Raw genomic sequence first — 12,752 nt, 5'->3', positions numbered from 1 at the left:
CCACTTTACTGATATGAGACATAGCTACAAATCACACTTCTGCATGTATTCTGCACATAATTGTAAAGAAGTGCCAGAAGTAATGTCATGTGTGATATTTATCAACATACATTGATAGTAATTGTGTGTGTGTGCCATCTGTGTGTGTGCGTGTGTGTGTGTGTGTCCTCCTCAAGTGTCTTTCAGTGGGGATCCTGCACTCCAGCTAACCCCGCTCTCTGCTTACTGTGGAATTCAACTCTGAAAACAGCTCGCTACCCCAATCACTACAAAGACCTCATTCACACACACACACACACATACACTAACAATCACACACACATGCACTCACAGAAAGAGGGAGAGAGAGACAGTGAGAGAGAGAAAGAGAGAGAGAAAAGTATGCGCCTATATCACAGTGTGTAGTTGACGTGGCAGGTTGGTGAAGGCAAGCTGCAGCAGCCAGGAGCTTAATATTATACAGATTTTGACAAAGCAACACTTGGGTTGTGCATGTGTGTGTGCATGTGTTTGTATGGGTGTGTGTGCATGTGCTCTGACCTGCACAGGGCTCTGTTTGACCTCGTTGCTGCCAGGGGAGTTGAGTCCAGAGGCCTGCTGGAGGAGGAACTGTCTGGCTGCCTGGAGCGCCTACGAGGGAAAAATAGGGATGATCAGATGTTCATCATACCTACACAGCCTTCCAGTCAGATATTTGTGATTATTAAACAACAACACACTCATAAAAGTCCTGCACCTTTCAAAGTTACAGCTGACTTCAAAATAAAAAAAAAGCATGTGTGTAAGTCCAGTTTCAAACAACACGCCCTAAAACAAATTTTTTGATAAAAGAAAAGCACAGAAATGCTCTCATACTGGCCACTCGCTGTACCTTCTCCCTTTGCCAAGCTGTCAGGTCTGATTTCCTCAACCTGAGACGTCCACCTGGCACACATACAGCACGCTCGAGTATGTATATCTGCGTTTGTGTGTGTCTCTACGTGACTGAATTCATTCCAACTCATTCAAAACCTCCTTCGACTCCAAACTCTGACCGTCTCCTCTTTCCATTCTGCGTTTCTCTACCCTCCCTCCCTCTGTTTCCCTCTCTCTTCCACACCCCTTTCCTCCTCCTCTTCCTCCCCCTCTCTTTCCCGAGGATGGTGCAAAGTGGGTTTTCCACATCCTCTGAGGCAGAAGTGTGTCAGCATATCTTCATGTGTGTCAGTTGCACTTGTGTTTGTGTGTGTCAGAGTGATGTAAGGGACCGTTTGCCCTGATGTGCCCTGCAGCGCTGTGACTAACTGCCACCCACCTCTTCATTCCTCCTCCTCTTCCCATTTCTCCCCTTTCTGCCCTCCAGTGCTGTCCATTCAGACCAGTGACACCACCGTGCTCTTGCTCTGTCTCCACTCCTTCACTCTGCCCTCGAGTGTTGCTGATTCATCCTTCCGATGCCGCGACCTCAACCATCTCTCCCACTGCCTCTCCTCCTATCTCCCCCTCACCCTTAATTATATTAAAAACCCTTAATTATATTAAAATCAATACAAACGTCTTTCTTTCTTTGCCTGCTGTAGTATTAAAGACTCGAGCTCTTTATCACCAAGATAAATCAGTTCCTGAGGAACGGGCAGTTTTGTTGGAATGTCTGAACTGCCCCTAAAACAAAACAAGAAAACACCCATCTCAAAACACAAGAGCCGCCTCACACTTACTGTAAGCGCAGAGTCACACACACACACACACACACACACACACACACACACACACACACACACACACACACACACACACACACACAACCTCATGACAGAGGGCTAGAGAGGGGAGACAGCAGGATGCACATTTGCTTCCTCTGACTCAAAGGGGAAAGGTTCCTTAGTAAATATTGATTTATGAAAGTCTGTGTGCGTGTGTGCGTGTGTGCGTGTGTGTGTGTGTGTGTGTGTGGACACCGCAAATTAACGGCCAGAATGAGGGATGTTCTTTACCATGGAAGCTCTTACTCAACCACACAGCACCAGAAATCTGCATCATTTCACAAGTACAGAAAATTGTGAAGCTGTGAAACACTGCAGTGCACGCTTACTGTATATTGTCACATATTTAATGAATTGTCAAATTAGAAGCTCGGGTACATTAAGTAATGTTTAATTACAAAAACAGAGAGGGGAGATTAGAGAGAGAGAGAAAGAGAGAGAAGTACTCTGCAGTCAGAGTGATGAAAACCATGTGTATCGAGCACACTTGCTACTTTTGCTGAGACCGCAATTAAAACACACACATGGACGTGGCTTTAGACGTGCCTACACACACACACACACACACACACACACACACACACACACACATATATTTTAACACTTAAACAAAAATCTTGGGAACCCCCTCCCATTTACTGGTTTGACCTCAGCATTAAAGCAGGCACAGACATACACACATAGAAACACACACACGCAAAAAAAACACAACCGCCCAGTTTGTTGGCATGTGGTGTGAATTACTCCTTGAACACCCTGTCTGCCCAAGAGTGAGCGTGTGTGTTTGTCTGTGTGCGTGCATATGCGTGTGTGTTGGCAGGAGTTGGGGAGGCATGTCTGGCAACAATAAGGGACAATTCCACCCAAATTACCACCCTGATTACCACTATATTAAAGAGCCATTTATGGCTTTCATAAACGCTACAACCAAGCAGAGGTGATGCCTGTCTCCTCTCCTCTGCCTGTATTCATGGATGTGGGTGTATTTAAGAGACAAGAACTACCAACAAAGCTTGTCATTCTGTAGATATTTAAAGTGAGTCTGTTTCGTGGATTTAGATCCAGGTTGATTCAAATGTGCCACAGCTAAGAGGAGAACTGGAGATTAGATGCTGTAAAGACAGTTGTGTAATTTGTAGTTTTATACCACAATCAGGGGGAAAAAATGATTTATTTTTGGCTGATAGGTGACCATTAAAGTCGTAATCCAGGGACAAGCTCCAAATTCAGAGTATTTTCCAGATATTGACATACAGTATACACAAACATTTTTTCTAAAAGCTTTGGATTGCGTCCACAGCAGCTGTTTTCCTGGGCCAATTACCTGATGGACAGAATCTTGTAAAAGTATAACATGATATGACAGGACTCCACTGAATGTCGATATGCGCTAATATTGAATAAGCGCCCAGCCGCAAGACAGCTCAAACGTAGTCACTTACTATACCAGTTACGTCAGTGGGGAAACGAACTAAACAGACTACAAACAAGCCTTAAACAGTGAATAGCTGTTCAAACACATCCTGCTTTGTTCCGATGGTAAGAGCAATGGTATGAGAGTAATAATACACGCTGAAGCGTTCCAATACAGAAACAAAACAATGGAATCAGCTAGCTGGACATCTTTTTGAGCACTACTGCTTGTAAACTCGATACAGTTCGTTGCATTTAACACATATTTAAAAGCTGAAGATCTGTTCTATTTGTTTTATATTCAATTATTATTATTCAATTATTTATATTAAGTTATTGGAGCTTGTTTTCACTGAATCAATAATTTTATTTTATATTCTGAAATCAGCATTGGTGGATTGGGATGGGCGCGCTGTGGTTTCACAGACACACACAGAGGCAAACTCTCTCATGCCCACATTGTCAAGAAGCACTCCTCTTTTTGACCCTTATCTTTCATTTCTCCTCTTCACACTCACTACTTGCCTTTTTCTCTCTGTGACCTGGGTGAGCTGTAGCATTGTGAAGCGTGCCCCCCACCCCCCCACCAGCTCCTCCTAGACTCCCCCCACAACTCCCCACTCCCCCTGTGGCATTCTTGGGGGCGCACTGCACCTTTAAAGAAAATATGAGGGAGGCCTAAGAGGGAGGCCCAACAACAGAGCCTTTGTGCTGCCGCAGAGTGCACACACACACACACACACACACACACACACACACGCACATACACACATCAGTGGTGTCAGACAGGTTTTATTAGAGTGAGAGAGGGAGGGAGGAGGAGGAGGAAGGGGAAGGAGGGGTGAGGAGGTCACTGCTCAGCTTGGAGGCCTGAGAGCACAGTGTGTGAGTGAGAGAGTGTGTGTGTGTGTGTGTGTGTGTGTGTGTGTGTGTGTGTGTGCATGTGTGTCAGTTCAGTGTGTGAGTTCTTCTGACTTGTCATCGCTCCCCTCTGTAAATCATCGCCTCTGACACAGCCTTTAATAACAGTGCATTTTTTAATTCAGCAGGGTCACTCACACACACGCACACACACACACGCACGCACGCACGCACGCATGCACACACACACACACACACACACACACACACACACACACACACACACACACACACAGAGTAAAGACCAGTTTCTCTCCTTAACAGAATTCTGAAAAATGGCTGACAACTATGTTTCTTTGAAGCGAGGGAGGGTTGGTGAGGCAGTTAGAGGATCCATAAGAAGACTAGAATAGAAATTTAATTTTGCTGCATGTGTATGATGATCTTGATGAGCATCTGTGTGTGTGTACACACTCCATGTGAATTTGGATTCTCCTCCACTGAGCATGACTGAGATGTCAACTTACAAGTTGAATCTCAGATAAGAACAAAAAAGTAACCATCCACATGTTGCAAGGTCAGGCCTCCTTAGCTACATTTGCGTGTGTGTGTGTGTGTGTGTGTGCCGGTGCCTGGCTCAGGTTGCTAAAGCAAACAGGTCTGTGTGTGTGATGAATCTGGCCTCTAATCCGCCCAGCGTGTTTGGGTGAGACAGGGAGAGAGAATGCAGGAATAAGCAAAGAAATCTAAACAGAGAGACGTAGCAAAGGGGGTGGGAGCGGGGGGTGGGGGGGGGAGAGAGACAGGTGGGTACCATATGTTGGAGTAGTCCGTCAGCACAGACTGAGGTCCATTGTTGATGGCCAAAACGAAACAAACTGGTTCCCCTCTCCTCCTCATCCCCCCTGCCCCCCCCCTAGATAAACAGCCCCCGGGGCAGACAGTGGGCTGTCCTTGAGGAAGAAGGAGGAGGAGGGGATGGAGTTAGGAAGGGCAAGGGGGAGGCAGGTGGTATCAGATTTCTTTTCTCTTAGACACAGAAGGAGTGAGTACAAAAAAGAAAGGAGCACAAGTGAGGGTGAGAAGCTTTCATCAGTATGACACCACTAAAGCAGGCTAGTTTCAGATGTTTCAGCAGCTTCGGACGCAACAGATCTCTCCTGCTCCACGCAAGTACCCCCTCTCTGGCTTAGTAGCTCAGCAGCCTGGGTGGAGAGGCCTGTGATGCACCGCTTCTCCACTCCTAAACCCTTTTCTTCCCCAGGAGAGAGCGAGAGATGGCGAGAGGGGTAGATAGATACAGGGTGAAGACGTAGAAAAGAGCTCGTCACACCTAGCTGCTTCTCTGCAGGCCTGCACGCTTCCTGAGTTTGGATCAGTGAGAGAGACCTGGGTTCAGAGAGGAGCGGTGGATCTTCTTTTTTTACTTCACTCTTTCTCTATATCTCTTTTTCAGAGTGCTGTCATTGAAGCTTAAAGCCGAGCTAAAGCTGCGTCGATGCTGTCGTCCTCCTGGGTCACCCCTGTGATCCCTTGTATCTGTTTGCACTCCCACTCCTCACTTAAGCACCAGGAAACACCTCCAAACTCCAATAAACCCCCCGCCTACTTTAATTTACTCCCTCTTTCTGGCTTGGTCTTTGCCACTCTATGCGTTTTTTCTGGCCCTTAATCTCTCTTATCTTTGAGTCCTTCTCTTCCTCTGGATGCTCAGAGGGAATCATGATCAGAGAAGATGAAACAAGACTGAACAGATGTAATGCAATCTACAAAGCATGTAAATTTGTTAAAAGGATGATGATATTACAGTGCCACCTGTGTGTTCAGAAGCTATTGACACATACACGCACTGTACACAAAGTCAGATGAGTGGAGAGGTGACAGTCAGTGGGATTGCTGTGTGACTTTGGGGCATATGTGAGTGAAGGCTTCGTTACAGCTGCGGTGGAATCTCCAGAGTCAAATGCATCACTGTCACTCACCACAAAAACCTGATTGCTTTCCCAGATCACTCACACTTTCTTTCTCTCCATCTATATCACCCTATCTGTCACTTGCCTTCACTCTGCCTCTCCATATAATGTATAACTCAAAAAAACTTTGGCTGGCATTTCTCCCAGTGCCCTGCCCCCTCTCCCTCCCCCCTCTCCTCCAGAAATCTGTTACCCATACTGTTATTCGCCACAGTAAAATCTGAGAGCAGATACGGGTTAGACGGAAGCCTAAAATAGACTGTCCAGGCCAATGGAAACCAAGCCTTGTGAATGCAGCTGTTGGCCTTATGAGGGGACCCTCGCCATCCCTTGACTGTCAGACATAAACCCACTACCATGACAACAGCTGTGAGACTGGGATAGGTAGTTAAAGCCACATTTAGGACTAGCACATCAATATTCAGGATATGGTTATCATAGATTTGCTGCATCTTTCTTACACAGTTATACATGTTACTGTAACATGCTGACTCTCAGTAGCTTGTTGTGGTTGTTAACAATGCACCATCAAGGCAAACTCTGGAAGTTTTTTCCCCGACCAAACATTACAGCAGCTGATTTCACTGATGCTCATGTGTTCCACCAGACATTAAGTTTAACGGTAAATTTGCAGGATTATGTTCGGGCACAAAAGTAAGTAAGGGATGCTTACCTTCAACAATGTATTGAGTAATTTGGCAAAAATCCATTGATTTCACAACACATTGTGATCTTAAAAGTTAGACGCAATTTTACCACAGATCGGACCAGTAAGGGAACAGGGAGTGGCTTATATATTTAAAGCAGATCAGAGGTTTCCAGGGGGTAAACATATAGGGGTGAGGGGCTGCCTGAGCCAAAGCCTGCTAAAGCCGCTCAATTTCACAGTGGGTTACAAATAAACTATGCCCTGCCAAGACTTCGCCCCTTTCCTCTGACTCTTCCTCACGTACTCCTTCTCCTTTTCTGGTATTAATCAGGTCTTTCCGGCCTCCCTTCACCAGCTTTCCTGGCCATTTGTTTTCGCTCATAGCAACGTGGACTTCAAACCATTTGTCCACCAATATAACTGAGCTTAAACGGCACTGAATACATCAATCTGTTTAGGCCGCCGCCGAGCTGGAACTATCTGGGACACCTTCAGAAACACCAGCCAGCCGCGATGCCGTTCAGCTATTTAATGTAATGTTTCCGCAATATAAAGGCACCGTTCGAGAGCTGAGGTTTTAAAACGGCTGAAGCAAGCTTCTCTGGGCCCAGACTGACCATTAAAGAGAGGAAAGACCGCGTTCAAGAGCCAACGCAATAAAAACTCAGAAACTCCAAAAGAACTTCAAAATATGCCGTAATGTTTGAAAACCCTGGCTGATTTTAGGTTTTTTTTCACATCCTATTTTTCACAAAAGGGACCTGTTCTAAACTCCGGGGACCCTGCCGTTTTCCAGATGGTTCTCTTCAGTTCAAAACTGTTTTGTGAAAGGAGAAAACCTCTCCCCTTCAACTATGTCCCTAAACTCATCTAATGTTTCTATTGATTCACAGGGGTATACGCACAGTCATAAAAAGGAGCTGAGTGAATACCCAGGGCTGCTTTATATCATGACACAATTCATCATCGTATACACACATTCTGAACACACACACACACACACACACACACACACACACAGAGGAGGGAAAAAAAACAAAAACACCGCCTCCTAAGGAGATTTTGTCAGCTTTTCTCTGTTAAGCGAAGGGAAAAGGGCATCAAGAGATAGACAATTAAAGATAATGATGAGGTGAGCACGGACAGAAAGAGAGAGGAACTCCCTTCCTGAGAATATAAAAGCAGCTCCCTCTGTATTGTTGGCCTCATCTCAGTCCAGCCCGCTAATTGATGGCAAATAGCTCTACAGCAGTTTCCTTCCACACACACACAAATACACGTCATACATTATATACACATATGCAGTTTCCCTGCGGTTTTCAACACAGCTCGTTTGGCAAGAGAGGAAGGTCTCACTCCAGACAGACCCAGCCCACAGCGGAAAACACGCGCACACACACACACACACACACACACACACACACACACACACACACACACACACACACACACACACAAACACACAGTGTACCTTGTAATATTTAGCCCTCATCTTGAATAAGGTAGGGCAGTTAAGTAATTTGGTCATGCTCCTGGGAAGACAAGGCCACTTAGGTGTTAGGTGTTAGCTGGGTGATCTCCAGAGTTTAAGCTGCTTCTCCTGCCCAACAAGAGCAACTCCTAAGAGGGGAGACTGTGCGAGGCCAGCCCATGATGAGGATAGCACTAGCCTGGCAACCAGGCCTCACATATGGAAACCGTTTAACTGTTATTATTAATATCCAGAAAAAAAAAAAAAATCAAACTAATAACACATGCAAGATACTGCCAAGACTGCGCTCAGGAGACAGAGGGAAAACACATACATACACAAACAGAGACTGTCTGCCATGTGCACATGCATACACAGACGCATACGCACATGAAGACAAATCTACACACTCAGACGCCGATTGGTTAAACAGAAAAACACGTTCCTAGTCAGTGGCCTGTAAAAGTATTAGCCTGCCTGCCCACTTCGATGCAAATAAAACTCTTTCATGTCTTCGGTTCAGAGGGTTTTTACACCTGGTTGTGGCTGTGGAGGTGGACACACCCTCACACCCACTCTTACCACACACACGCACGCACGCACGCACACACACACACACACACACACACACACACACACACACATGCACACATACATACACACGTATACAAACGGCGGAAGTGGGCAGGCACAACAAAGGCTGGCTGCTGTATGCTTGAACTTCTAAACAAGTACAAAATCTTTAACTTTCCCAAATGAGAAGCAGGGGTGGGGTGTTCCAAACAGGGGAAACGGGCAAGTGTGTGCACGAGCCGGACGATTTGATTTACCATGAGGATCAATCCAACCAGATGTGAACGGGCACGTTTTTTTTATTTAAAGTGACTGAAAGCCAAGAACAATTTTCTATTCTTTGAAAACTTTTGTGGCATATTATTTTTACTGATTTGAGTATTTTTTTTATCCCTACGATGACATTTTTCAGAGACTTGGGGGAGTGCTGACGCTGCTAGACAACTGTTACCACTAAGCCCGTTTGGACAAACAACAAGAGCAATGACCACCACCATTTCATCCATATCAACTAAACCCCTTATTTGGAATTACACGTTTTCTCCTTTTTCTCACTTTAAATTGGAAGTAACATGTCTGATATTAATCATAAAGCAGTGAAAATGGTGAGTAAAATGTTATCATATAAAACAGATGTTTTCTTTGGGAAATCTGTCCTCGAATGAGCAAACATTTAGTGCAGTGTTTATGACATCTTAACTTTACAAAGTTGGCTGACAACAGAGAACAAGCTTTCACAAATACCCACATCATTATTTGAGAATATTTCAGTGAAGCTGCAATTTAGGTTTCACTGAAGTGCTACCGTACCTCGTCCCTAATGAAGTTTCACTGTACTCAAATGTTTTCAGTGATGGAAAACTTTACTGACAAGACAACAAACGCATTCTGGCTGTCAGGTGAAAAAAAAAAAGAGAAAAAAAAGGGTCGTCACACACTGTCCCAGAGCTCAAGAAGAAAGCAAAGAGAGAGAAGAGCTACATTCCTCTCCTCCTCCCTGTTGACTCTAATCTCTCCTTTAAAATGGCTCACACAAAGAAGCAGCACAGACTAGCTAATTAGCAACACTTTAGGCCTCTGCAGCCATTGTGTGCGTGGTGTGTATATGTGTGTGTTCACCGTGTGCACCCCGGGCTCTCCACTGTTTCCAGGGTAACTACTTGCCTAGCAGCCTTGTAAGCGTTGCACATTTTGTCTTTACTCTTCACTTTGTCTCGTTCCCCTTCCCTGTGTCCGTCTCTTTCTTTGAGTCCAGAGTCGCGGAATGAGGGACTAAGGACTCAAAAAGAAAAGAGAAGGGACTAGGACCGAGGTATGAGGGTTTTCTGACCTGTGTGGGTGGAGGTTGTCAACTAATGCTCTCATTTTTTTTGAGTGCCTCGCCCCTAATGAACGCTGAGACACTGCATCTGAGCACACATCAATTAAAACCAACTACAGCTGCTGTTCTTCGATACAGAAAGCAGTGGATGGTGACCAACGTGAACAGACACACACATGCACACATTCATTCACACCCAGTGCCACTGACGAGCGGTAGCAATGAGGTCATGCGGCTACGTTCTCTGACCTGCGACCTCTTAAAAAGGCTTCACTCATCATGGCGGTACCTTCTGAAGAGCGAGAGTCAACAATCAATTTTTTCCTCCCTAAGAAAACAGAAACTTCTCCATGAAGAGCATGTGCATGTGTGTGTGTGTGTGTGTGTGTGTGTGTGTGTGTGTGTGTGTGTGTGTGTGTGTGTGTGTGTGTGTGTGTCCATGTGTGTGTTATTTACCTCACAGAGCTGCTCGGCCTGCCCAGTGTAAGTGCTTCCAAACACTCCCATGGCAACCAAACCCAACCTAACCCCTTCAGGTGCCCAGGGATGTGTGTATAACTCAGTCTCCACAACAGAGACAGACCAAAACACACACACACACACACACACACACACACACACACACACACACACACACACACACACACACACACACACACACACACACACACACACACACACATCCTTCTTCTGTTGGTATCTTGTCTATTCTTGTCTCTGAGCCTCTTGGCTGGTTGGGTCAACCAACCGTGACTGCATCCATGCTGGCTGAGCTGAGCTGGCCTGGTGGACCATGTCTACTGTCCGTCTACTCTTTATCCACAACACTGGTAGCCTTGTAGCATGCTTCCTTGGTTCGCCTTTGACTATAAACTTTATCATTAAGCAGACAATTTCAGTCACGCCAGCATGAAAATTATTAGCTGGGATTTCAGAAACTTGTCAAACCACGGCCGGCCCTCAAGAACAATGCTCTGTGATTTGAGAGTGAAAGTGTACATGGAGGTCACAGAGCAGAGAAATACAAAAGGAAGGGAAGTGAAACGACTAAACAAAAATCTGCTCTCAAACTCTTCTCCAACAGTCAATGGCCTGGCTGGAAAAAGCAGTAAAGAAATTTTATGGCCGCTCATAAATACATCTCAGAGTTAGGTCACGATGTGTGAAAAAATCACTGAATGAGAAATATGAGGAAGGGGAGTCACGTGAAATGCATTACCCACCATGGGATCTGCAGGTGTGTTTGTGGCATTGTGTGCAGGTGTGTGCATATGTTTACATGCAGTAATGCAAAAGTGTCTGTGACAAAAGGTGTGCATGTATAAACAGCACAGCAGTAAAAAGAATGAATGGATGAATTAATGTAAATATTCAGCACGTAGCACCATGTAGTCGTCTTTATCGATCAATAGAAGCAGATTCATACATAGAGTTCGACAGCGGTAGAAAAAAGTCAGAGACGACAGATAAAGGGAGCTGCTGGTGCTTCTAGGACTCCTGGAGGAAGTCGGCGTTCTATAGGTCTCTTTGTATCACCGCTGTTAGAGCAGTGGGTGTTCTGCAATGCTAGGCAACCCAACTTGCCCCTCCTCTGTCTCAGCATGACCTCTGGTGACCTGTGAACTGTACTGACCTCAAACATAAAGAGGAAGGCCTGGCCCAGACCGAGGGAAAGCTTTTAGGAGGTGACAGCACTCAGAGAGAGGCCTGGGACTGATTTACTGGCCCGCACACACGACGGACGGGCACACACACACACACACACACACAGGTTGGACACAGACGGGACATACAGACAGGAAAGTGACACATGCAGACACACATGGGATGCACTCTGTCAGGCAGATGCACAAAGCGCGAGCATAATGTGATGAAATTAAATCCCACTGTGCTAACAAATGAGAAAACGCATTTCTTCTTCACCTCCTCATCCTCTTCTCTATCCACCCTGTCACCTCTGCCTCCTCTGCACTCCTGACCTGAAAGTGAACCCTAGTGGAGAGCTGGAGGTCAAACAGGACATAACTGTCCCAGTGACCAACATTCACCTCCCATAATTTAGTGAAAGCCAAGCAGCCAAAGCTGGAGAGCCGCATGTGTCTCCAAACCTCCCCAACCTCCATCCATCCAGGCTGTGATTACAGAGTCTAGCCAATCTAACAGGAAGCCATACGTTATCTGAATCATCCAGCGTCTCTCAACGTCCGTTAACACACAACACCAGTCTCATACATCTGTCCGCAAAAGCACCCCCGGCATCAAGCCCAAACGCACACTCCAGCACATGCGCACACACTGAACGGCTATCTTTCATCAGTGTTTGTGTATATCTGAGATCTGTATCGGTTCCCCCTGATCTCCAGTCATCACTGTGGCTCCTTAATTACACCCTTCATTAACTCACATCAGCTCTGTGCACGTGCGTAACTGCCTGTGTGTGTATACAAGAGAGGAAAAAAGAGGAAAGCATTGAGGAAAAAATAGATTATGACAAATGGGAGCGGGGATCGAAGCTCCAAACCAATTTCTGAAACTGCCTTTTTCTCAACCAACGTGTCTTTTAAACCCTTGGGGAAGGGAGACCGCTACAATCTGCCTCTCACTTTCTATTTGCACGTACATAAGAGCAAGTTAAGGGCAAGAGAGAGAGAAAAAGACAGAGAGGAAGAGGAAAAAAAGCTCTCCCTGGCTGCCGAAGCTGGCCGATGAGTGGCACTCCTAAGAGGAAACGGCACCTTTTTGTCACCAT

At 45.7% G+C, this 12,752-nt stretch overlaps 1 protein-coding gene across 5 annotated transcripts in view; it reads right to left on the bottom strand.

The window, feature by feature from the left end:
- The window catches only part of foxp4 (forkhead box P4), a 91,057-nt gene that overhangs the window by 40,175 nt on the left and 38,130 nt on the right, over positions 1 to 12,752 (bottom strand). For all 5 annotated transcript variants that reach the window (XM_070958521.1, XM_070958516.1, XM_070958518.1 and 2 more), the window contains exon 3: positions 541 to 630. In XM_070958521.1, coding sequence (XP_070814622.1) covers positions 541 to 630 — 90 coding nt within the window. The remainder of the gene's footprint in view (positions 1 to 540; positions 631 to 12,752) is intronic.

Source organism: Chaetodon trifascialis, chromosome 3, assembly GCF_039877785.1.
Source record: "Chaetodon trifascialis isolate fChaTrf1 chromosome 3, fChaTrf1.hap1, whole genome shotgun sequence".
Taxonomy (NCBI): Eukaryota; Metazoa; Chordata; class Actinopteri; order Chaetodontiformes; family Chaetodontidae; genus Chaetodon; species Chaetodon trifascialis.
Note: the sequence above shows the minus strand (reverse complement) of the source record. Positions and strands in the feature narration are given on the sequence as shown.